The sequence below is a fragment of the Protomyctophum bolini genome (assembly GCF_963924005.1).
Source record: "Protomyctophum bolini genome assembly, chromosome: 7".
NCBI lineage: Eukaryota > Metazoa > Chordata > Actinopteri > Myctophiformes > Myctophidae > Protomyctophum > Protomyctophum bolini.
The window spans coordinates 11,225,004-11,252,972 of record NC_137868.1 but is presented as its reverse complement, the minus strand read 5'-3'; the positions used below and the strand labels follow the sequence as shown (position 1 = coordinate 11,252,972).

General features: G+C 43.5%; 1 protein-coding gene across 1 annotated transcript; it reads right to left on the bottom strand.

Annotated features, from left to right (window-relative positions):
* Nucleotides 1-57: 57 nt before the first annotated feature.
* On the bottom strand, nt 58-27,969 carry adcy3a (adenylate cyclase 3a). The gene is made up of 21 exons (XM_080769054.1): nt 27,834-27,969; nt 25,812-27,085; nt 23,118-23,267; nt 19,980-20,110; nt 17,887-17,998; nt 17,052-17,179; nt 15,875-16,033; nt 14,530-14,695; nt 13,705-13,824; nt 12,975-13,117; nt 11,490-11,651; nt 9,829-9,916; nt 6,518-6,634; nt 6,030-6,313; nt 5,721-5,802; nt 5,452-5,610; nt 4,733-4,879; nt 4,268-4,381; nt 3,938-4,067; nt 3,332-3,456; nt 58-2,343 (listed from the first exon to the last, which is right to left on the bottom strand). The coding sequence occupies exons 2-21, from the start codon at nt 26,484-26,486 to the stop codon at nt 2,164-2,166; spliced, it is 3,372 nt and encodes a 1,123-aa protein (XP_080625180.1). The 5' UTR covers nt 26,487-27,085; nt 27,834-27,969; the 3' UTR covers nt 58-2,163.

Genomic DNA, 27,969 nt, shown 5'->3' with positions numbered 1-27,969 from the left:
GATACTTGAGGACATTAGATTCAAGGTTTAGGTTCACGTTTTTTTTTGTATTTTCTTTATCAATTCACTTCATGACGAAAAACAATAAAATCAAATGGGAGTACACAATAAATAGGCCAAAGTAAAAAAAACAAAACAAAAAACAGGGCTGGTCTGCTGCTCAGTCAGAAGTTCAGAACCAATAAGTAGATGCACTTCACAAACAAAATTGACAGTAAGCCCAAAGGGAACGAAACCTTCAATTTGATAATAATTCTAATAATGCATTAATTATTATTGTTATTATTGAAGCCTAGGATTTAAACTGCATTCTTCTGATGCCATATAGCCACCAAAAGATCAGCATTTTGGCTGTTGTGTGTTTCGTCTTACATGAGGACTCGGAGGATGGCATTTCATTTATACTTGTTAAAAAAAAAAAAGCCTGACTTAACAAAACCCAGACTCAAATACATAGATTACAGAATACAGATCATTCAAAAGTGCTATTTTGTTCCCAATCCTGAGATTCTATAGAAGTAAAAATCATTCCTTCAACATTGGCACATTTTATCTGCTTCAGAAAAAAAAAGAAAAGAAAAGGTCCCTGCAATAAATTAATCAGATCAATAAAACATTGGCCAAACTGTATTCACAACAAGAACAATTCTGTCCTCTTTAAACAGAATGAAGCTTAAACAGTATAATATAAAAATATGAATTAAAGGAATGTTTACTTCACCTTAAGGGAGGACAACATGAAGGTTGTATAAGAATAATCTATTGCACTTTCATCCAACCTTCAACACGTGTGGGATTTACAATCGGCAAAAAAGAAAAACTCTCCCGAAATACTGTCCACCTCAACATTCACATAAAACAAACAAACATTCTTATACATTCCAACCTTGAATTGCACTTCATTACACTTGGCGTCCGCAATCATCACTTAAAAAGGATATTTCACCTTCAAACTCCATTTTAACCACGATAGATTAATTGAAAACACACATCCTTGGTTCTAGTGACCAATATATATATATATATATATATATATATATATATATTATGTTCATTTTATTTGAAAGTGAAAAATCCCTTTAACCTTCCGACTTGATTGCCATCATCCCACTTGTCCCAATTTAGCACATGTGCAGATGCAAACGGTACAGCCACAAAAACGCATACAATCATGTGCAATTTTTCCCTGCTCATGAATGCTCCAGAGAGGCACAGAAACAATCACAACATGTGACCAATATCTCCAGTTTCATTCTCGAGGGTCCCACACCAGCTTGGTGGTCCCCCAGTTGTCCACAGATGAGACACAGGCATAGCCGTGACGTGACGCAGGGAGTCCACAGGCCACGCGAAAAGCACAGTACCCGAGAGGGCAGGACGGTGGCATCTCTTCGTCTCAATTCAGAGCCGACTGTTTTACTGGTATCCAGATTGGAATAAAGAGGGAAAATACTATATGAATAATGCACGCACGCACGCACGCACACCCACATGCACTCACACACATACACACGGGCAGAAGCAGGTGGCAACTCAATCTGCATCATCTCACACTTTGGCCTATTTTTGTCTAACGCTAAATAAATTGTCATCGTCGGTAACGGTAAGAAAATGTCAACACAATTCGGTCCATTACTTTCCACATCAGGGAAGCATTTCATAAAATGGTAAAGGGTGAATAAAAATTAGGTCCTCAGCCCAAAAGCCATTTTGGTTTTAGAGTGCCGAGTAGATGGCGTTGTTGGGACTTCAGGAAAGCGTGCCCCGTTACAAGGCAAACGCAGTGCCAGTGTCTGTCAGTTCGCAGAATGAACAAATGTCCAACTGTACAGCAGAGTGACAAGGTCTGCAAGTGAGCATTTCAGTAGTATTCAAAATTGCTTTCATTACTTGTAAACATTCTGTCAACATGAGTGCATGTATCAAAAATGTTTCCATATAGGCAAAGATCTTCATTGTCAAAAAAATATCTCCTCTGCCCATCTATGCGTTCAAGAAATAATATTTTTGATTGGCGGAGTGTGTGTATGTATGTATGTATGTATGTATGTATGTGTGTGTGTGTGTGTGTGTGTGTGTGTGTGTGTGTATGTGTGTGTGTGTGTGTGTCATGTAGGCCTATTGTATAATGTTTGTGTTTCATAGGCCCAAGTAGTCAGGTTCTTAGCTGTCCACCACCTGATGTGGCAGAGTGCCAGACGAGCCATTGATGAAGGAGCCCTGCTTGTCTCTCCCCTTCAGGAAGTAGGTGAGTAGCTCTCCTTTTCCCTTGACAAAGATCGGACCCCTCCGTACGAAACGGAAGCCATAGTCCTTCAGAATATTATAGCAGTCCTCCACCACCTGGGGGCGACAGAGAACAACATTGTAGTGTGTGTGTGTGTGTGTGAAACAGGGGGGCAGTCAGACAGATATTTTGTGAAGCCACTGAGGAAATCGGGATTTCCTGAAAGTTCATATAATGGCCTGTTGTGGCGCTGTCATTGGACCCAGAAAAACCCATAGCCCCATAGAAGTCCATGTATTTGGGCCCAACTTCACCTAGACTGTATTACCTTAATAAACATGGTCATGAATACTTTCTGCTTCCAGTCACTAGTTTAAAGTCTCATTTCTAATGTCATAATATTCTTTTTGGAAAATTATGGTCCCATTTATTAAAAAAATGACCATAAAGTCGCGTATGTTCTGAAGGGCGTGGCTACCGTTACAGTACATTCCCCTCCCACTCGAGTCAAAATAAAAACCAACGGAGAAGAAGGGGGGGGAAGTCCCGCCTCGTTGTTTGGGCCAGCCAATGGCCAGCTGGGCCAAAACGGATCTAGAAAGATGGCGACTTACAATACAAGGACTGACAGGCTTCATTTTACGTTCATGTTAGACCCGGAGAACGCTTTGTCCATATTTTTTACAGTCTATGGTGTGAACATTCTATTGTGCCAGAGCCAGTCCAGAGCCACAATTCCTGTGAAGAACAGGAGCAACAGCTAACCTCCTGATGTTAAACCCCTGATATATTTGATTTGATTAATTTTCCTCTGTCAGGTTTTCAGGATTCAACTTAAACCCCACCACACATTTAGTAGGTGTATGTACCGGTACATTATTTGGCTTTTCAGATTTTGTGAAAAGCTTGAAAGGGTTCTACCAACAAAGTTTGCACATGCTATAATAGACAGGCAGTCATGAATGCCGTCGGCCGAATACCTACCTACAATACATCTACTGCCTGTTACAGGATTTGCCTCACTCAGACAGTCTGCCTATTTGTAGAAGTAAAGGTGTGCACTTTTAAGTGTCCAAAAACATCTAAAAATGGAGCAGATTTTACCTGGATGTTCCCCATCACCCCTGTAGACTCCATACGACTGGCCACGTTCACAGTGTTCCCCCAGATGTCGTAGTGCGGCTTACGAGCACCTATCACTCCAGCCAACACTCCGCCTTTATTCAGACCTGGAGAAAAGGATACATATTGTGATCTTCATACTGTACTACATACAGTGCAGATCAAGATTAGTATCTTGCTCAGGGACACTTGGAACCTTAGGCTAGCTTCCCAGACGGGCGCTCTAAACATTCAATATGCCGCCTAAACTGGTTCTGGTATGACTGATTCCGCTGGGCACATACAGTAATACCGTTGTAGCTTAGTGAATAAATGGAACTTGGAAAGATCCTATCTGACAAACCACAAATCATTTGTCTAGTGACTATCACTTTTCAGCAGACAGAGAACTGAGAAGAAGAAATGAAGAACTGAAATCTCAGTCATACTGTATGTATTTGCGTACCTGGATAGAGCTCTCTCATCATTATTATATTGTTATTATTCAGCAAGAACTGAACAGTGATGGTGAAGAAAGAGAACTTGGAAACACACACACACACACACACACACACACACACACACACACACAGTGAGATAATCACTGACCTATGCGCAGCATGAAGTTGTTGAACGACTGGTAGTTGATGTTCATAAGCGTGACCTTCATGGCCAGAGCAAAGTCTGCCAGATCCGCCAAATGTTGCCAGCGTTCTCGATCTGACAGTTCTTCCTTCCGCTGAAAAGAAAGACCAATCAAGACATTACTAAAAAAACTAATTATATTGTAAGTAAGTATTACAGTATATCGACTTCTATAAGACTTATCGATCTTCATAGTTGCCCAATACAAGGGGTGTAGTTTGGTTAGCTGCCAGTCTATTACACATGGGGTCATTTTAGCGTTCCCTGTGCTACTCAGGCTGTGAATACACTAACCTTGATGCAGGCGTAGCCATTGCTGATGTCAGGGGTGACCCCGGATGCAGCCATGTAGGTGCTGCCGATCGTCTTGATCTTGGTGATGCAGCGAAACTGAGACTCATCCAGCAGCTGTCAAGAGACGGAGACCCAAAGTTATTTCTACTGATAGAAACTAAACCAGAACCTTTTTCGGGACCAGGGACCACTTCCAGGGACAATTCTCTAAAGCGAAACGTTTTAAATATTAGTGTTATATTATCATTCAAAGAAAGTGTTTTTGCCAATTATTCGGGGGCTCACTTGCAATATCCTCAAAGCCCATCAGTGAGCGCCAGCCCACAGGTTGTGAATCGCTGAGCTAGAATATCTGTGTTGATCATTAAAGAGCTTTACTGTTACCAAATAAATCAGGCAGATTTTCAGGATCTAAATGGATACACAAATGGAAAGGCAGGATCATGAATCTTCGGCTACACTTACACTATCAAAATCTGAGATGATCTCATTTAGGAACCTGAGGCACTCGATTCCTCCATTGTTGATGCTCTCCTCTGTGTAGAAGTCAGAGAAGTTGGGGATGGAGGCAAACATCACACCGATCTCATCGTAGGACTGACTGTACAACTCCTACAAGATGACAAGACAAAACAACAATGAAGTGGTTAAAAAGGGGAAATATTAGGATTTGATAGGTTGAAAAGTATCATTGACCGCCATCTAGTGGTGGCTTAGTGTGGTGCAGGCTGCCATACACTATCTCAGAGCGAGGCTCTTAACTCAAAAGCTGTTTTGGCCAGACACCGCTGAGTCAGGAAGTAAAAATCTGCTATGCAACATGTCTCGCGATTGTCATTTAATCCACCCAAAACATACTTTTTGTAAGCGAAATACTATCTTTAGATAAATCAGCCGCAAACCAAGCTTGTTTTTGTCTAAAAAGAATAATCAGAGATATTTACATTCTAAGAAGCTATGTCCCCATAGAAAGCATAAGCCAGCTGATTTTCTCCATGAGGGGAAACTGGACGCAGCTGATCACCGCAATCAATTGATATTAAAAAAGGCGTGATGAGGCGTCATCGGCAGGGAAGAACATACGTTGTTTATGTCTACACATTAACATTCTCTGACAGTTTAACGCTCAGGTGTTTGCTGAGGAGTCTTCAGCAATAACAGTCGGTGGATGTGCTCGTCTTTACCTCATCCCTTTTCTTGGAACCCAGGAAGTGGCGTGCCACGTGTTCTGGTAGCATGTTGGTCACCAGGGCCTCATTCCAGCGCCTCATCTCGTACACCTTCTCCTTCTGCTCGTGGACCTCGATCTTCCACAGGAACAGAGTGCGTGCAAGCTGCTCCACCTTTAGCCAAAGATCCCAGGATGATATTAGAGGCCAACTGCAGACAATGTTACTAATATTGACCATGTGATTGTGAAGGAACGGCCAACTGTGGCAGACTGTGTACTTACATGGCGAGAGAAGTAATAGAAGCTGACCATTGTGATGAAAATCATGATAGTCATAGTGAACTTAGAGGGAACAAGGGATGACCTGAAATCAAAGGGGGGGAGGGGGACAGATCTATATCCATTTTCCAAGTGATGTAGGCAAAAGGTTTCCCATTCAAAACACATTTCCAAACTTAAATTTGTCATTTCAATGATACATTTAAGGTTCTTAGGTTTAGTTTTGCGACTGATGCAAAACATAAGCTTTCTTTCATAATGTTCACATTCTGTTGCCAATGCACACACACACACACACAGTCTCCTTCTCACCTGTAGTCCTGGAAGCGGGCCATGTCGTAGCGGTCGAATATGTCCCTCCAGCTGTAGATGTTGACGATGCCCGTGGTTATGGTGATGAGGAGCATGAGCGTGAGCTTCACCATGTGACTGACCTGAACCAGCATGGTGGTTGCCATGAGTGCCAGCACAGCCACGTAGCTGTAATACTTGGGGTTCTCCACACAGCCCTCTGGGCCAGACAAGGTGGAGGAGGAGGAGGAGGGTGGAGCCACAGTGGAATTGTCTGTGATGGGGTCTCGGGGCTGACAACTCAACTGGAGAGAGACAGGCAAAGAGAGAGGAGGGGGTCATGTACCTGTCAGAGTGACACGATCTAAGATTTCTCTATGGGGAAAATACTTTGATGTCTGGACTTCGGTGCTCCATTTCTGTCTATAAAATGGTCTCCCATGCATTAGAGCCAGTTCATGGCATTAAAGCACCCTGGAAGTTGTGTAACCACATGAGAAAAGACTCACCATATCTACAATGTCCACCATTGTAAGGATAAAGATGGCCGCCATGGCCCAGGTGTTCCGCGCCCAGCGGGTGTGGTCAATCCAAGTGGAAAAAGACACCAGTTTCTTAGGGAAAACCTGACACACAAAACACACCATTTTCAACCATCAGCTGCCAATAAAAAGGTCACCATGCACAGAGACCTAATCTTGAAACACGTTGCATTGTAGATGCATTATGGTAAACAGGAACTATAAAATTATGTTATTGTAAGTGAACATTAGGTCCTGTGGTCTCAGTGTCAATAGGACAAACAATGATCTTCTTGCACTGCAGTTGCACAATCATTATTGCGGTTGCACACCGGCAGCTCTGGGGGATACAAAGTGTCACCAACCTTTTGCTAACTGTATATCTTAATCTCAAGTTAAACCCTTGTGGACTTGCCAAGTTCAATTGTATACATACAGTACTATACAGCTCAGCTGTGAGTACAGTATGTACGTATTTTAACCACTTTCAACATAGCGTCCCTATTTAACAGATCTACAAGCTCTCAGTACATCACAAAGTGACATGTTGTGAGCTTGTAGATCTGCTATTGTGCTATTGCGTGAGCATCATCGTAGGATGAAGTACAAAAAAAGATTTGTGTGGTTAACCCATTTAGGTCGATAAAATAAAATAAAAAGGATTCTAAATCTGAAAAACCTATGTTTCTATATCAGTGGTGCTCAATCTTTTTCATCTCAAGGACCCCCAGAATTATCTGTATTTGGCCGTGGACCCCCATCTCAAAATATGTTGTTCCAGGGACCCCCCAGAAGCAAAGATTTTAGTTAAAAACATTCACTCTGAAAGAATATATTTAAAGATTTGCGCCACATTTTCAAGATTTTTCAAAAAAGCTCGTCGCTATGAGCTCGTAGATCTGCTATTTTTCAATAGCAAAAATATAACAATGCTTAAAACATCAAAAGGGGGTCCCCTCTTGAATGGGCAAATCCACTATGTTGTGTCCACGATGGCACTTTAATGTGGATGCGTGACAATATTATGACATTTAATATTGATGGAAACCAATGAATGTACTCCTGGTGCATCATTTGCAATGACGCTGCACAGCACATCTGATTGACCCGCTGTGTGTGTGTACCTATGAGTGGCTTGGGTCCTGACAAGCCTGGGGGAAGAGTGTTTCCTGTTAGGATGACAAGACCAGTCAATATTGCTAGCTTGCCATGTTACTCTACAGTACATGTCAATACTGGTCGGCTACAGTGGATCAAAAGTGCTGGTGAGCGTCATGCTCCCCGAGTGGTACTTAGGCCTTCTAAATCAGTAGTGTGCCAAGGACAAGGACCCCCACATTGATATGCATTTTGCTGCAAGAGTTTACTGAAAAACATACGTAATTGCTATATAAATATAGCAATGCAATCTAAAATGCCACAGAGTTCCTGATTTGAATGGGTTAACCATATCTTGCATAAGGAGGGTGCTTTTGTGTCTATATTGACTTCAAGAAAAAAAAATCACTTGTAATATTGATTGTGATGATCATGAACACACAAAGCCCATTATCATTATCGCACATTGGCCATTTTGCCGATTTTGTCATACTCTCAGTAACTACAAAATGACCACTGTGTGAAGATGGCCAAGTGCACTCCAGAACACAAATTCCGGCACTTTTATTTAACTTGTGTATTTTGCTATAGAGAAGTGGTTTTCAACGTGGGATCCAACAAAATTAGTTATGAGGTTTCCTCCGGACAGCAACGTTATTCAATCAAAACCTACACGTATATGAATAAAGAAATGTTTGTTCTTTCTGTTCGAGCACCCGTTGAATTAGCTTGGGGTATGCGACCACAAACAAACATGTGAATGTGAAAATGAAGGCCCAAATCTTTTTTTCTTTTCTTTCAAAGTAATAATGTGCTTTGTGAGTTCTCACATGGCCCTGGGTCCCTGTAACCTTGCACAGCAACTCGCCTTGCAAAAATCACAGAGCCATCTGTTTGCAGACAGTACACTTCTGTCTGCAGACCCCCCTACTGTGTAAAACTGCTGATGGGAATCACACATCATCATTTTAATTGATTTAAATGTAGCTCAAGCTGAAATGGGAGATCCATTTGGTAATGATGGCAGACAAGGTCACGGCCAGACGTGTCTTGTTTCTCAAGGTAGAATCTGCCTCGTCACATCCTGTGTGCCTTCATTTAATTTAAACTAAATCATTACAAAAGTGTATGTGGGCTATGCAGAGTCTGATTTAATAGATTGGGTTTGATTATTCTCAGTTTATGTCGTAGGTAAAGATTGTTCCATCACAACACGGTGCTTGTGGCGATGCTGAAGTCCTCTATTAATAGTCCAGGCTTTTATGTAGTAAACCATTATATTACCTAACCTTATCAAAGTGAGGCTGTATGAGTCACTTGTTTAAAATGGTAAAATGCCTGGTTGTATGAGGATTTCAATGAATGTATCCTGTAATATGAAAAATGCAGCCTTGTTTTAGTTTTTTCCTTTTCTTTTTTGTATCGTCTTGCTTTGGTTGTCTTTTCAGCAATAAAAATGAACAGTGGTTCCCAAACCTTTCCGGTCGAAACCCCCCAAAAAAAGAGATTAGACGTACAGTATGCCTGGGACCGAAACTAGTGAAAGTAGCAGATCTATCAGCGAATGTAGATTGGATATTTTCCTAATTTCTTAATTAATATAGTTTTTATTTTGGCATTTCTACATTTTTTCAAATGTAGGATAATGAAATTGGATTTTTACTCGAATCGTGACCCATAAAAATTGGTCCGGTGTCCCACGAATGGGCCCCGACCCACTGTTTGGGAAACAGTGCTTTACATCACACACATTCATGCCCTTGGACACTAACACAGGGGGGGGGGGGGCAGGCGGGATCGAACCGGGAACCTTCCGATTCTCAAGTGGCCACTCTACCTCCTGAGCCAATGCCATCCTGTTTGATCTTGCAAGAGAACGTGTTTCTTGAACTATGACATTCAATATCTTATATTACAAATCACACCCGTGTGAAGTGAGGGACGCTCTTATCATCGTTACATCATCATACATCATCTCACTCCGGCCAATCACAACTTGAGTCCTCACCTTCGTCATCAATGTTTGTGTTACGCAATGTTTGTGTTTACACTATGACGTAAAACTATCAATTCATTGTCAATGGGAATTTAATGTTTGTGTAGGACAAGGTTTGTGGACACACTAATAGCTGGACATAGGAGGGTGGATAGGTGTGTGTGTGTGTGTGTGTGTGTGTGTGCGTGCGTGCGTCACTACTCACTCTGGGGAAGATGGCAGCCAGAGAGCAGACTGTGAGGATGAGTAGCAAGACCTCTCCCACGGCCAGGGTGATGTAGTTGACTATCAACCTAGACACAAACATACACACACACACACACACACACACACGAAGACAGCACCTTCAATGAAGACAGCAATACAGAAGAAGAGTCCCTCCTTTTGAGACTGACAGTTCTTGTTGTCCTAGTCTAGTGACTAGTCTATGTTTTTCTCTTTCTTCTCTCGTCCTCCGGACTGCGCCCGGGCTAGTGTAATAACTGGATGCGGGGCACAAATACAGAATGTATGGGGAGACTACCTAACACGGCACACAAACACGTACAAGCACCTCAAACTTACTAAATGGACCCGAGGAGGGACAGAAGGTGGACTGACAATAGCCAAATTCCAATACCCAAATCTCTGCTCACCCGCTCACTCCACACTTGGTCATCCAGCCCGGAAATAGTCCTCCCACACGGAAATAACATTGTCCCAAATGGCAATTTGCTTTTGAAGAAGCCGCGAGTGAGCTCTCGTGTGCTCATCATATCCTGAAATGTAATCAAAACGTGCCTGCATGTGTGTGTTGAACGGTTTGAGGGCGAAAGTGTCCCACTTGATTACACTGCAGAGATACCGAAGTGCCATTATATAGATCATTCATTTCTGAAGCAACAAAATTAAATAACAGGTTGATTTTTATTCATAGAATCATGCTGTTTGTTGTGTGAGAATGCATGTCAAACACCTCAGATATGAGAAATATAGCAGCAGCATCTATGAAACATGAAATGCGGGAAACGCAAGTGAGTGAGCAGGCAGAACTGAGGAATTGGAATTTGGCTGTCAGTCCAGCCGGCTTGATTCCTCCAGACTCTCATATAATCCTCTCCTCCTGGCACGGTGGTGGGACTGATGCACAAGTGGAGGACGTGAGTGGAGAGTGCGAGTGTGGAAGTTGGGATATTGGAATTTGGCTATCAAGTAGCTGAAAAAAGATAGCATGGCCTCCTGGTAGCATGGCCTCCTGGTGAATCACAAGGCAGACCTGTCATCATAATCATTACATAATCTCTTGATCCCAATAATTTTACACAATAATTTTTGCATAATTGCCAAGAATCGTTTCCACTCATCTGTATAAACTATCTGTTGAAATAGCCAATCTACAAGCTTGGTATCTCACTATGGCACTTTTGAAAATAAATACATTAGAAAATGTATTACAATTATGGCCTGTTTTGGCCATCGTACTTTATTTATTTTGATTACTGGCGCCGTTTTTTTATTTTGGTATATTTCAATCTTTTGTCATACCTGCAATTTCGGTTTACAAAGCCTAAAACGCAAACAGAAATGTAATTTTGGTTTACATTCCAAAAGGTCAATGCCCAGAACACAATAATTTGTACCGCAATATTAACCCATTTTGGGCGGGAACCCCTTTTGGTGTTAGCATTATGTTAGAGCTTGTAGGTCTGCTATTTTTTTAAGAATCGTGAAAAGTGACATGAAAGTGTTTGAGAACGATTGACATAGAAAAACATCGCTTTTTTTCAAGATAACAGTCGGGATTTAGAAGACATTTGCAGAATCGTTCCCAGGTCAAAATGGGTTAATGGTGAACTGAAATGTCCTGATCATGCCAGGCCTACTCACAGGGGGTCGATGAGGGCCTCCATGACGGCGGTGAACAGGAGGACCACACAGGAGCAGCTGAAGGCGGCTCCACTCTGCTTTTCCTTCTCCACAGAGTAGCGGGTCTCCAGGTCCGGGTCCACGAATCTCAGCGTGAGGCGGTAGGTGCGTTTCCCCTTCAAACTGACAAGAGGTATACACATCATCACAATTATGTCTGATGCTGAGGAGAAAGGAGCTGCGCCCCCAGCACACCCACCCACACAGCTTTTAGTATTATCTTATTATAATAACACTCTCCTTTCACACAACGGGACATCACAGACTGGGGTTGGAAATCGGTTGAGGTAGAGCGAGTTATAAACTGTAGAAATTGTTCTCATTGTCACAGCAGAAACACAATTTACAATTGCGATGCACCATGTTTTGTTATGTATTCCCCCTTTTGTGACAGGTTAACAGTTTGACTCCATAAAACACTTTACCGGCATTTTAATCAAATATTCTACGCTGCCGAGATTGTTTTATTACCTTTGGAGCATACGCTGAAGTATTTGCAGCTTTCAACCACAGAAATCCGTGGTTGCACAGTGCAGAGCAAGTTGTAGTCCAAACAAACCCCCCGTTCACTTGCATTGGGCTCAATTTCCCAGAAGCCCTAGCAGCCCAGATGATGACTTGATTTCCCGTTTCGTCATCATAACGTGACGGCCTCGTCATCAGGTCCCGGAAAAATCCGCTGTTTCTTTTTAATTGTTTTAAAACGGCGAATTAAACGCATTAAACAAATGTCGGGTATAGCGGATTGGATTAAACAATTAGCGGCCCTCAAACTGTTAATACGGAAATCTTCATTATAGAAATAATAACTGTAAAACCTATACTATCTTTGAAAGAGCACAAATTCAAATCATCCTAATTTGTTTAAAATGAGCTTTCACACGACAAAGATTCTTCTTGTGAAAAATACATGTGGCTGCTATACAACTACCTAAAGACCCTGGCCACTGCCATCAGTGAATGTCATCTGATTTGCAGATAAAACCCTGGCCACTGCCATCAGTGAATGTCATCTGATTTGCAGATAAAACCCTGGCCACTGCCATCAGTGAATGCCATCTGATTTGCAGATAAAACCCTGGCCACTGCCATCAGTGAATGTCATCTGATTTGCAGATAAAACCCTGGCCACTGCCATCAGTGGATGCCATCTGATTTGCAGATAAAACCCTGGCCACTGCCATCAGTGAATGTCATCTGATTTGCAGATAAAACCCTGGCCACTGCCATCAGTGAATGTCATTTGATTTGCAGATAAAACCCTGGCCACTGCCATCAGTGAATGTCATCTGATTTGTAGACTAGATAGGCAGACGGAAAAGGTGAATACAGCTGATGATACCCGATATATCAGTGCATCCCTTGTAATCGTATGTAAATGTTTGTTTGTATTTATTTTCAGATGGAAAAGTATAGCAGGTAATGACGTTTCTTTGCTTCACTTACGCCTGTATGGTCTCCCTCTCCAAGAGAGCCTCGTTGAGGAGTTTGTTGAGCTCCTGCTCGTTCTCCTGGGCGTCGATCACCCGCTCAGCCAGGTCCCGCAGCCGCAGCCTCCGTCGAGGGTTTGGGAATGATGGGTTCACTACCTGAGGTCACATGAAGGGAATGATGGGTTCACTACCTGAGGTCACATGAAGGGAATGATGGGTTCACTACCTGAGGTCACATGAAGGGAATGATGGGTTCACTACCTGAGGTCACATGAAGGGAATGATGGGTTCACTACCTGAGGTCACATGAAGGGAATGATGGGTTCACTACCTGAGGTCACATGAAGGGAATGATGGGTTCACTACCTGAGGTCACATGAAGAGTTCTGGGTGTAAAAGTGCACTTTAGGAGCCCATATGTTCTTCATGCTGAGGTTTTTTCGAATGCCAAAGAGGTAGGGAGTTTTCTAAGCTCAAGGCTTACTAGGGATGAAGACGGGTGCGAGAGGCCAGCATGAAAGTCCATGATAAACAACAACAAGGCTCACACACTGAAACATGAACATTGAGGCTCTTGGTTGGTTAAAGAAAGAATAGTTTGATGCCACTGCTTTTGAGGCCCAGTCCAAGCATCCATCAGTATCGAGTGCCCAGCGCTGCTCACTCAACAGGCCATACAATACAGGTCTCCATCCGGAAGTGAACCAGGGATATGGAGATCATGTGGTCTGTGCTTCATTTACCCTTGTATCCAGTTCTTCCTGTTCGTCCGGTGTGGTGCAGCCGGTGTGGACACTGCCGTTGCAGTCGGTCGTGTTGATCAACAGCGGAGAGTTGCCATTGGACGAGGTCACAGACAGCTTCTAATCATGGGAAACCAGCAAAAAGGGACGTAAACTGGTGATCACTATGAGCATGTGCCAAATACAATGTTATTCAAAGTGCAATGAAAGCCAGTGTTCTTAGCGTCACACTGCACTGCAGTGTGACGCTAAGAACACTGGCTTTCATTGCATTCAACTACTGCATGCGTCACTTAGTGCAGTGACTGCACTAAGTGCTCTCTAAAACAATTGATCAATTGAAAATCATCTAGTATGATACTGACTCATGAGTTTAGGTCTTGCCTCGCCCTGTCTGTCAATTGAAAAGTTTGTGTTATGTGTATAAGCTGCTTATACAGGCACTCCCTGAACAAATAAAGGTTTGCAATTCAATTAAAGTACATACAGTACACAGATGCAAGTAAATAATTGCTGGACAGGGTGCAGCACTGGTTCTCAAAGTGGGGTCCATTCGGGGACCCCCAGGGGTCCTTGAGGGGGTTCCAAGGGCCGGGGTTCCCAGTAAGCAGATTGGAGACTATTATTTCCAATGAAAGAGTGAGCGTGAACACCGCTTCTGGACGATTATTCTGCGCCATGGTCACTTAACTAAATATTGGACCCGATCTTCACAAGCCACACAATACTACAATTTTTTTTTACGATTTGCGTAACAGTTTGCCTCTACTGGCTCCAATTGGGATGGTCCATCTTTAACAATTGAATCTCTTTGCTACCACTCACCACCCCGTTGATTCCGTTCTTTCCCTGGGGCCCTTGTGGCACGACCACCAGATAGGTTTCAATGCCTCGCTCCTTCAGGTAGTCACAGCGATCACCTCCGTTACCGGGCTCCACATCAAACTCCCCATGAAGACACTCCATGGTGCTCTGGGAGATATGAACGCGCCTGCAGCGTGCAAAGAGGTGAAAGAAACGGCTGAGCCAAGAGCAGACAAAAGGGGGGAGGTTCCATGGACTTTATGGAACCACACTCTCCTATCCTCGTTAAATTCACGGTTTCTTTCTTCATCCATTTAATTGTTTGGCAATTCCAAAAATAACTGATCTACAAGCTCACAAAATGCTGCAATTAGACTCACCGTGAGCTTGTGGATCTGTTGTTGGTGATCTTGTTTCTTATTAAAGATTTGAAAAATCTTAAAAACATCTTAACACCATAAATACAAAAGGGGTCCCTGGCACAAAATCTTTTCAAATGGGCCCCAAATAAATGTGGGGGCCATTTACATGAAGATGTTGGGAGAACCACAGAGACTTACGGTAACTAATATTCTACAATGTAGAATATTAGTAGTATGTATGTAGAATCTACATGATACCAGTCTAAAGTGACTTCCTGGTACAGTGTAGCCTTTGCTGCACCATTAGTGCTGAGCTGAACCTCCCTGGATATCTAGTATCTATCTATCTATAATTTATAGAGATATCCAGGTAGGTTCAGCTCGGCACTAATGGTGCCTAATTATGTTCGAACAATAACGCACACATCACCTGGGAGCCGCCCAGTACATGCACAGCCCTTCCTCATGTTCCTATTTCTATAGAAGCAAAGGCTGTGCTGTACCAGGAAGTCACTTTAGAATATTAGTTTCTGTGGTTATGTGTATATAAGCTGCTTATACACATATTACAGTGATGTCAAACATACGGCCCGCCGGCCCCAGGCTTGTAGAACATAAATGTCTGAGTCTGTCAAAAAGTCTCTAGCACATTTTGTGATTTTTTTTATAAGAAATATTAACCAAAATGCTCAATCCTTGTTCTGAGCTCCCCTCTCTAACTAGTCTGATTGCTCTCAGCTGTGGCGCTCAATTGAATGGAGAGTAGTGTGTAGAGAGGGGGGGCTGCTGCTGCATGTCTAACTGAAAGTACTATACTTCTCCAGTACAAGGGTCTATAAGCGAGGGACCACTCAGATCACTGACAAAAACAATATCGCCCTTCATTAGCCAATGAAGGGCGAGGTCACGCGCCATCTCTTGTGGGGAGTGATCAATTAGCCAATTGATCACACCTGATCACTCCCCCAACGGGCACTGTTTTCTAGTATATATATCATCATTACCCAGGTATTCCTCCGGCCTCCATCTTGTTGGCCACGGTGACGTCAGTAGACCAGACGTCGTACTGCCAGCGCTTCTGTCCCAGCACGCCTCCCAGGACGGTGCCGCTGTGGACCCCCACGCGCATGTCCACGTCCGTCTTGGTCTTCTCACGGACGTACCTGCGGGTTGCCGTCGCAACGTGTGTTATAGGAGGCTGCAATGCAACCACTGCCGTATATATATATACCAGTGGTTTTCAACATGTTTCATATCAAGGACCATTATTTATTCTGCAATTTGAGCCACGGATCACCATTTGGTGAGATTTAGCCTCTCAGACCCCAAACGTAGAATATTTTGTTGTTTTTGGATACGATTTTGTCCAAAATGACATTGGTCCAGTGGTCCAAAAGTATTCATTATGCAGAAGGTCTCATTTCACCCGTTTTCAAATGTATAATGTAAAATGAAAATAGCAGATCTACAAGCTCGATGCGACACATTGTGAGTTTGTAGATCGGGGATCGGCTATTATCAAATGGTCGAAATGTATGGGCTGAAGTGGGTAGTGTTTTGTCATAATAATCCAAATCTAAAACTAGTACCTAAAGTTTTCAAATAATAAAGATGTAGTGGAGTAGAAGTAAGAAGTACTGTGAATTTGACATACTGTACTCCAGTAAAGTAAAAATCTGAGCGGTGCTGTGTGTTCTGTGTGTGTGTGTGTGTGTGTGTGTGTGTGTGTGTGTGTGCGTGTGTGTGTGTGTTTGTCAATCAGCAGCAGCCGCAGAGGTCAATAGTTCGTGGTACAAACAGACATTCCTTTCTCAGGCAGGCAGACAGACCTACGCACAAAGCTGTTCCTTGGAGCAGCTAGCACCGTTCAAAAATAGCCTGGCCTAGCGATACTAATATCACTGCGTGGATATTGGTCTCGTCCATCTCAGGATTATTTTCACAATGTCCCGCCCCATATTTGCATACTGGGTCCTGGTTGGTTATAGCCTGGTTCCAGACGAATCTGGTTGGCCATCAGCCCGTCACCATTTCAGCCGTGAAGACAATTGAGAGGGGCCAGATAATGCATTGCAAAGGCAGATGAAGGTTGGCTACGCGAGGCTAGCTAAAAGAAATACCTCAAATTGTATCTATATAATACTTGGGTAAATGTATTACACCATTGACCAGTACACTCACGAGATGGCCTCCACCATGGCCAGGCCCATCCTGATGGAGCACGCGGCGTGGTCCTCCCTGTAGTCGGGCAGGCCACAGATACAGTAGTAACAGTCTCCCAGGATCTTGATTCTCAGCTGGTGGTATTTCTGCAAAGACCAAATGGTATAATCACATCAAAGACGTAGGCAGGAATTAATGAGTTATTATTAGTAATGTAATGACTAGGAGCAATCACCGATGTCGTCGTCACGGCCGGGCACACAAACCTTCATTTCATGTTTTTCACGTTTGTTCATAGATTAAAGTCCTATTTTATACTGTGTCATATGACAGTGTCGCACAAAAAGGTCTACGTGCTAGAGATGTGCCCGTGGGACCTCTACGGCGGTGCCCGTTGGGCACTGGCCTACTTGGAATACACTGTAGTGTAAACAAACGACCACTGCCAAGTCCATGTTGAAGAAAGTCTATGAGTTGGAGTGGCCTTGCCATCATTTCCCTGAATTGCTATTAGTCACAATCTCTCAATCAGCCAAATCAGTTCTCTCAGGAAGGCATTAGAAATTGTCAATCTTCTGATGGTCAATCTAGGCTTGGGCCTCCCCATCTCTACAGCTAGTTACTGATGACAAAGAGGAGATAAGAGATGATCTAAGTGCCTATAATCGAGTGTCCACCATCTTGTGAGTGCTCATGTAAATACCAAATTACATGTAAAAGGATGAATGACAATTGAGTATGAATTGTTATACAACGTTACATCATCATGTGCAGATAGTACATGCTAAAGGAAAAAAAACATATGTGCATATCGTTGAGACAGTCATTCATTAGAGAACATTATAAGACTTACTTCAGCCAGTTTGTCGAAACGGGCAAACAACTCATTGAGCAGCTTGACCAGCTCCTGAGCACTGCATGAGGAAGACAGCTGGGTGAAGCCCACAATGTCCGCAAACACAATACTGTGAATGAAATAAATGAACACATCATATTATTGTACACAGGCTTAATCCCTTAATGACACTATATTTGTCCAGACTAAATAACATAATTATAGGCTCATATTCCTACTTATTTTGATCGCAAATGACTTGATTGCCCCTGTCGTCCAGTTTCCCCAGCAGACCCCAGCGGAGCCCATAAGCATTTATTGCGTTCAAGTGCATTTTCCCCCCAATAATTAGTTGTCATTACAAACACATCCATGCCTTGGTTGTCCCACACGAGCCGCAGAACAACAGTGAGAACAGTGTTTTTCAAAGTGAAGTAGCAGCACTTCACTTTGTGCCACGCTGCGAGCTTGTACTGTACATCTGCAAAAAAAATTAATAAATGTAGTTTGAGAACTACTGATTTAGACGGCATTTGTAGAATCGGCCTCATGTCTTACATGTGTTAAGTGGTCAGGGCTGCAACCACTTTGGAGGTTTTGAAGTGGGCCCTGATCCAGAAATGGTTGGGAACCACCGAGAGGAAGTTTTCCTCGACACATCAGTGGTTCCCATTTCTGGAAACGACCATCGATCGCTCCAGACTTTTCAGGCTCATCCTCAAAAACACCACTGGTATAAAGATCAATAGTGTGAACAACAGCAATGTAAGTTCGCTGTCAAATGAAAGATGCCTGTGCTGCTGGATAGGGCTGCAACAATCAATTATTTTCTCAGCGATTATTCTATCGACTACTTTTTTCTGATTAACCGAGATGTGCTTTTTTAATACTTGAAAATGATATATATATATACACCAATGAATCGATTAACTATACTTGAGCAATATTTCACACTTAGTTACATAACTGTGTTGCGCAAACACAATGGGTTGCATCCTAATGTGCCTTTTTTGGTCAGGTGACGACCTGACCGGTAATCATTGCTATTGAGTGTTAACAGTAACAGGAGTCACCACCACGTCTCTCCAGCAGTCCAGCTAAGTCAAACAGGTGGGTTAAAAATGTCATCCCCATCAGTATGGGATGACATTATTTTACTTTATTTTAACAAAGAAACATCATTTACAGCCCAATTAAGCTAGGGGTAATAAATAAGCCCTAAGCTTTCTGTACCCTGTACGTGTGGAAAAACCCTATCATAGCACATCCTCCTGAATTCTGCATTAAACTTTTCGGAGTTAAACAGAAATTGGGAACAAGTCATGTTACTTGTAAACACACCAGGTGACAGAATCTGTTTATTATGCAGACTGTGAAATAGGGCAGGCGTGAGATGGCTGAACTAAATCAAGCCTGGCACAGACAACAGGAAACTGGACAGTACTAAACAGTACTGGAAAGTAAGTAACCATGGAAACTAACTTTACTTGATTATCTCAGGGGGTTTTATACTTTTGGTACTGCAAGTTCATTTTGGTGCCAATACTTTTGTACTTTTACTCAAGTGGTGGTATCCGGGAAGCGACATTCGAAAACCCTAGCCGGGTGGTGCTTATAAGCACGCCCCGTTTCTGTGGCCAACACTGAAGTGCCTCTTGCCTCTCGGGGTAATGGGCCTTGACAAAGGTTTAAAACCACTGGTCTAGTGCACCGTGGTCTGATAATAACAATACGCCTCTCTGACCTACTTACTTACCTTACTCAAGTCAAACATTTAATGCAGGACTTTTATTTGTAACCAAGTACTTCCACATTGTGGTTTTTCTACTTCTGAAAAAGGTACAAAGACATGCACATTCAATCCCAACTTGGGCAGGTGCTGAGTGGTAAGTAGTAGTATGCACAGATAAAGAAAAGAAGGAACTCGCACACTGTGAGCTCCGATGCTCGCGAAGTGCCTTCATTTGCACAAAATACACTCGAAACGTCACAGTCAATTTTTCGGAGCCCACAGTGTGTGAGTACCTTCTTTTTTTTATCGGTTTTGCTACTTTTTTTGTTATTTTTTCCACCGCTGACAGAGTTAAAGGGAGTGAGGAATTAGACAATACCTGACATTCTCATGCCTGTACATATACATGGTGTTGAACTGCTGCATCTCTTTCTGACTGGCCTCCTTCTTCATGTCCTGCAGCATCTCGTCTGCTATGTGCTTCGGAAGGATGGAGAGCAGCAAACGTTCCTACAGAACAGAGGACCGTGTGGAAGTTAAGAGCAAGCATGACATTGTTTTGTGATAAGCTGTGACCTGCTGTAGTTTTATCAGGGGTTAGGAGGTACGTATGTACGTACGTACAACGTATTACATTCCATCTGTAATGGAAGTCTTTGGGCAAAGACTTTGGGCAAAATGGGTGTACCCTGCCAGGGATAACAGTACGCAATACAAACCATAACAAATGCATGCCTGACCTCATGAAACGGCAGTAAATCGGGGTACATGAATCAATTGATTTCATGTCCAAAATCGGCAGAAAGTGTGACCCAAGTAAGAAGAAAAAAAAAAAAACCACACACAGACACACACAGTTATATACTTGTGTGACAGAATTTTGTGTGAGCAGTGTCTGTGTGAGATATTACTTCATACTGTATAAAAGTGGCCAAAGATTTAAATAAGCAGATCAATTTGATAACATCAAAGAAAAGAAAAGCAATGCATACAAATTAGAGCCTGGAAATGAAATGATCTACATAGGTCAGAGCTGAATGTCCTAAAACTCAATCATAAGATGAAAGGAGTGACATACTCATCAGAAAACACAAATGTGTCAGGCAAAACAAACTCCACAAGTAAACACTCACACACAGGTGACGCTCGTGAATTCTGTACATACATGCACAATTGACCATACACCCGGGCAGATGTAAACACACATTTTAGCCTGAGTTTGGAGGGAAATAGCATGTCAGGTTTCAATGTTCTTATAGAGAGAGAGAGAGAGAGAGAGAGAGAGAGAGAGAGAGAGAGAGAGAGAGAGAGAGAGAGAGAGAGAGAAATGGGTGAGCGAGTCAGCACTCTGATTACAGCTGACATCTTCTCAGGAGGCTGGTTGCCATGGTAACCTGCAGCGACCGGATGCTCCTTGATTGGCTGACGGCCCTCGTCTCCCAGCAGCCTGTGCTTCTCCATTAGTATTCTGGGAGTTCTGCTGCTCTCATGGTCTTATCAGCCCCTGTGTCACTCTTTGTCGCCTGCTCCTAGGGCAGCAATACTTAATACAACTAATCATTGTATATAAAAAAAAAGGAAGAAAAAATGACGGGGAATGTTTTACTGAAAGTTGTGAAAATAACAGATCTTCCAGCTCACCACGATGCAGCATGTGGTGAGCTTGTAAAGTGGCCATTTTCACTAGTTTTTCAATTAATCTCAAAAGTGCATCTATAGACTAAATCGCTAAGAAAACAATCGAATATTCACAGTTGCCCTACTCACTTCCTCACTCCTCTTTGAGCACTCGTGAGTTCACCTTTGGTCCGCCCTTCATAATAATCACCCCCTGTTCTTCGCGTGCGCCTCTTTGCCTCTTCCGTGCTCACTATGACAGTAATCGCCTGTTCCATAAATAGTAGTGTAGCAATCAAGGATGCCCAGTGGCCACATCTGTGAGATGGGAGAATGGAGTGGAACCGACTGCTGACACAGTGCCAACTAAAACAGACCAACACATTCAAAACGCACACAGTTTACAGAGCACGCGCAAACACACACACACACACACAAATCTGTGTGTGTGTGTGTGTGTGTGTGCTCTCTCTCACAAGGATGTTATACCATCATACTTCTTTATGTAGATTTACCTGTGCAATATTTTGCCTCTCCTGAGACCAGAGGCAGCTTCTATTTTTTATGTTTTTACCTCGCCTCATGGTGGCATGTTAGACCATGTTTTACACCTGCATATGATGCCAATGTGTCTAGAAGAACATGTACACACCTGCATACATGATGTTATGCAGAGACAACATGCCTGGAAGGGTCTCATGTAGAGCCTGGCTAGGCAAGCTAAAGCAATGGCTGAGGCCATAAGACCTGCCATGCGCTGGCACACTTTGAACTGAATCCTGCGGCACACCCTGAACAGGGAGATGCACCGCCTGAAGGCGGCTATCCTGTCCTTGCTCAGCCTTGCTGATGAGGATCTGGAGTCCAGAGCGATGCCTATATAGGTTATCGTCTGGGCCGGGGCCAGGATACTCTTGAGGTTCAGAGAGAAACCTAGAGAGGACAAGAGGTCCACCACCCATGTGGTGTGGAGTGCTGCTTGCTCCGCTGATGCTGCACATATAAGCCAGTCGCCCAAAAACGTGGCTACACGGATCCCTTGTGATCTGATGGCAACTTCTGTGCATTTCACGAATACTCTCGTGACAGGGATATCCCGAAAGGCAGGACCAAGTATTGGTAAACCTTTTCCTCGAAACCGAATCTCAGGAACTTCCTGTGAGGCGGATACATCAGCATGTGGAAGTATGCGTCTTTAGGTCGATGCTGGTAAACCAGTCGCTCCGGCGGAGAGATTGCAGTAGAGAGTGTGCTGTCAGCATTTTTAAGCGATAGGTTCGGAGGTATCTGTTGAGGCCTCGTAAGTATATATTCTTTTTACCGGCTGTAAAAACCGTTGCGACTCTGGTTCAAAAGAACCTCTCTGACAGCACTCTATGAGGGAAAATATTTCTGCTCGCAGAATGTCCGCTGCCTGCCCTGTTGCATGAGTGAAAATCACTTGTTGCAACGTGGGAGGCTGTCGAGCGAACTGTAGTCTGTAGCCTTGATGGTGCTCAGCACCCATGCTGACACTCCACACTGTTTCCATTGTGGAAAACATCGAGCTAGCGGATTGGCTATACGCAGCAGGCTTACCCGTCAGTGGGCAGTGTTGGCTGGTGAATGAATATCAACATCCGAATACATCCTAATAATCAAATTATCATCCTGCTGTCAAAATATGACCCCCCAGTCAAAAAACACTTTGTTTGAAATAGACACTCATGCTTTCTAAGGTGTGATTTGGGGTCCTAAGGATGAAACTACCTGTCAGTGGGGAGTGTGGCTGGGAGGAGGAGTAGGACTAAGGCCCTGTACGTCCTCTCTGGGGGCGGGGGGGGGGGTGAAGACATTTGTAGAATCGGCCTCAGGTTTAAATGGGTGAACAGACATGCACCACTCTCATCTTGGATCGCACCTGTTGCTGGCTCTGCTCTTCCAGGTTCAGTTTGACCTCCAGAGATTGCCTGGCCTCCAGGAAGGCCTTGCGGTGCTTGCGGTCAGCCATGTAGTAGGACATGACGCCCACGGTGATGGCACACGCGTAGATCACCATGTTGGCCAGCAGCTGGACAAGAGAAGACAACAGAACATCAGTCAGCCATGTAGTGGAGTAGGACATGACGCAGTGATGGCACGCACGTCGAATCCATCACCAGCAGTTGGACAAGACAACGCAAGGAATAAAGCAAACGTTTATCATTCTTAACCTATGTTGCTGCTATTCCACATACAGCCAACGAGTTGAAGAAATCACAGATTTGAGGCATTAACCTTTGCTTTTATGACATTTCCGTGACCATACACGCGTTTGTGGAAGATGCTATTGCTAGTTTGATCAGATCATACATAAGAAATACTCTTTAATCCTAAAACCACGTTATTGGTTATTACGGTCGCAATAACTAATTACCAAAAATAGCCGAGCTATGCATAACTTCTTAACACTTCAATATGCTGGATCACACTCGGGCCACACAATATATTTTGCAGTTCCTAACATTTCTTAATTTTCAATTACAATTGTAATTACTATGTAGTAATTGTAAATTGTACATTCAAACTTTGTGGAAATTGGCACTGCCCTCACAATTCATTTTGATTACGATTCACCAGGTAACGATTTTATTTTATTCTACGATGCATTGCAATGCATCACACTTTTCTATTACTGCACAATATGGCAATTATTTAATCAGTCAGATATACTGAACAACATATTTATCTTTAGTATTATAATTGTATATTCTATATCATTATATTTAGGCTTCAATTATCGATTGTGTCACATTGCGCCATTGCACTGCCAAATCGCGATGCATTACTGAATCGATATGTTTTTACACCACTAAACAAAAGGATACCAGCCAGGTAAACACTGAACCCTTGGCATCTGTCTAAATAACATCTAAATTCCATTGTTAACATTTGTGGTCACTGTTGGGGATTTATAGCCACTGTTGTGGATTTATTTAATGAAAATGGGAAAGAAAAGTCAGTTTTCACCTCAATGTAAATGGACCAGAGTTAGCCAAAGCTAGATTTCATGAATATTTGACGCCAGGAAGCTATCTTATTCTCATTTCTTACACTTTACGCTGTAATTTCAACCAAATGAACCCTAGCAAAACCCTAGGGGACCACCTGGAACCCCCTCAAGGACCACTGGTGGTCCCCGGACCACCGGTTGAAAACCACTGGTGTAGAGGGATAAAGAAGTGGACCAAGTATAGGCGCCAGGTGGGCCCCGATCAACAAAGTAATAAGTATAGGGTGTAAGAATGTTTTAAGAATATAATCTCAATGTTGTCACATGGACAGATATTTCAATTCAGATTTCCAACTCTGACCTATTTGGGAAGATAGACCTATGAGATAGATTACACTTCATTTGATTCCTTGGCAAAAGTTGTATCAAAACCAATCCCCCTGCCAGCAACAAGGAATGTACAGTGTTGTCTGTTTGTGATCTATTTGCTAATTAGATGCATGGTACTCTGTGCTGTTTGTATTTCCATGTACTATTCTAATGTAAATTTGTTAAATTCTTCTCCCTACTTGACACTAGTTCACTCTTATAGTACATATGGAAATATGGATTATACAATTGGATCTGGGTGTCTTTCAGCAACACTAACTCAAAGGTAGGAAGCAACTTTTCAATCTACTGCAGCTGTGTGGTGAAAATAAATGTTTTGCCTTAGTGTGCGAGTGGAGTTTCTTTGCATATGCGCAGCATGCGCCGCCCACCGACGCTGTATTAAAATACCGTATGCTCGGAAATCTCACGGTATCAACACCGTGGCTGTTCCTGTCGCGGTATTACCGAAATTCGGTAAACCGTGGCATGCCTATTTTGGATTAATTGATTCATCGATCCGTCAACTCTCAAGACAGAAACAAACAAAAGACTGTTCAAAACATCCTTCTGGCACCCTCAAAGTTCCTGTCATCTTAAACACAGGATGTTTTTGGAACTATTTAAAGCTATCTTCTTCCTTCTTGTTTGGTGCCACCAAAAAATAAGTCACAGCAGTCACATTTTAATTTAGTTGACACTTCAATAACTTCAATTCCAGGTGTGTGTGCGTCGGTCTTAGTGGATAATTTTTAAGTTGGTTGAAATCAGGTGATATTCTGGGCCAGATCTGACCAGTCTTGGTTTCACTTGATTTGGTCACAATCGAGACGTCACTAATTCGTCGAGGTCCTGACCGTGCATGCTGGGTCCCCCTTCACACAATCCTCACTCTTTCCTGCCACAATCCATTCGGCAGAGCAATAGCCTGCATTTCTCCCCATCTACCTGATAAATATTCTCTTCAGTTTATCGTTCCGGCCTACTGTATGAGTGTATGTGTGCTCACTATCCTACTCCCCGTGTTATTTCTTAGTCAGATAATCTTCAAATAAATGGAGGAGAGAAAAAAATAACTTCCAGCCCGCCAGGTTTATTTATTTTTTGCCCCCTCAAGCCTCCTCCTAGCACCAACCTGTCTGCTCATAAATTTAGCTCAATGTACTATTCCAAAAATAGACAGTGATTCGCAGAAATCCTAGTAATATTTCTTCGTGTCCATCCACACACACACACACACCCCCCACCCCTCACCTGTCTGCCCAGTGCTGATGCCTGTATATCCTCCTGCTGTTGCTGGGCGATGGTGACCCCAAGAACCAGGGTGTGGACGCCGCAGGACACGCTGGTGATCAGCACGATGGGCGTTAGCCTCAGGGGCAGAGTCAGGAAAAAGCTGAAGCTGAAGAAGGCCTGCCAGCCCACCGTGTCGCTGGCCTCGTGGAAACGGGCATAGTTCAGGCCCAGGTAGCAAAATATCTGGGCCGCTATGAGCACCCACAGGGCGTACGGCACCACGCGCCGCGTGACGCGGTCCGGCAGCAGGCCGTAGCGGCACAGCAGGTAGAGGAGGATGTCCGCGGCCAGCCCGACGGACGCCACGGTGACTGAGGCCAGCTTGTCGCTGGTGTAGACCACCGCGCACATGACGATGATGTAGCAGTCGAACAGGGCGGCGAACACCACCAGCACCAGGAGGGTCTCGTGTCTCTGGCGCCTGAAGTAGGTCTGGTAGAGGTTCTCCAGGGACTCCGGGGCAAAGGTGAGGCGCATGAAGCGCGGCAGGCAGAGGCAGCATCCCGAGCGCCGCACGGTCACCTCGTGGGTGCGCCCCACCGCCGCGCCGGGGTCAGACGGGAGGGTGACAGAACAGTCCGCGGAATACTCCGCCGAGTACTCGGGCTCTGAAATGGCCCGGTTCCGAGGCATGGTGTGGCGTTCCCTCGATTCTTCCTCCTCAAAATAAATAGGGGACAACGATTTGTGGTTCTGCAGGAGGCTCAAGATGCTGTGGTGAGTGACAGGCGTGACTACAGTTCTGTGGTGTGATCTTTGTTTTCTTTTTTTTCCCCCTTCAGGATTGTAAACTCTCTTTTACCCTGAGATGGCACAGATGTAGTGTGAATCACGAGTACTGTCTCTTGATTGTCAGGCCCTTCACACTGGAATGACGACTTCTCACATACTTGGGTTCTTTCTTGCCCAGCTGACGGCTGTCAGTTGACTCAGCAGCAGAAGAATGGTTTGCGCCTAGACTCTTCAATGGCACAGTTGGGCAAATGGGTGTCGTTTGTTCGTTTCCTACCCCAAGTGCTTTATAAATACACAGCCCTCTCCAGCTCTATTCCTACAGCGGACCCCATGTTTGTGTCTCATGGCACAGTTAGGCCAAATGGGTAATTCACTAAGGACAGAAATAGATTGTTTATATTGCTGCAAGTTCCTCCATCTCTTCTCCTTCATTCCTCTGGGATGGACAAGACCACTCTTCATTTGCAGCTTCCATAGTCAGTCACACCTCACATGGCCTATAACAACATGAAAAGGGACACATTACAAAACCAGTGGGGCCTGTACAGACTACAGATAAAACACAATATGTTGTCTTCAACAACCATACACGAGAAACAGGTAAATCATATGCAGTTCCTCCTAGCAAACTTAAATAGGCAGAATATTTGTGTTAGAATCCCTCCATATGCGTCCGTATCCTTCCAGGAAACAGCGACCTTATTTATTCGGATCACAGTCGTAGAGGCCTGTGTCATGTCTGTCTACATGTTGCGCTTTCATGCCTTCTTCATCATATGTAGGTTCATATTCATGTTTTTTTTTAACCGAACGTCAAGAATTACAACGATGACAAGATAAGACAACACCTTTCATAGAAACAACCACAAGATCAAGATCCATCACGGTACGGTCGCTCCTACACGAAACATAATTTAGTTGAGACTGAGAGAACTGATGTTTAAGCTATATAATAAAGGCCATGCAATACTCAAACACATTCTATGTACAAAATGAGTCGGGTTTAACATCTGCAAGCATTAACAAAGTCAGAATCGCTCCATTTCCTATCATAAAACGTTATTCCATCTCTCTCACACACACACACACACACAGACACAACGCAGATGGATATGCTTTTTTGGCTGAGACAGACATGCTATCTGACACCACCTCGTTTTGCGATGTGTTGTAAACAGTGATTTAATTCTTTATACAATCCTTCCAGATGTTGTACAAAATCACCTGCATTGTCGCATCGCTTACCCGACTGTGATCTGGACACTTTTCGGTCTCCTTTTTAAGCTGCAATCCCCTTGTAAAAAAAAATGCATGGATGGATCATGGGTGCCGTTTAGCTGCTAAACTAAACGCGGCGGTAGCTTTTTTTTTTTACTTCAAC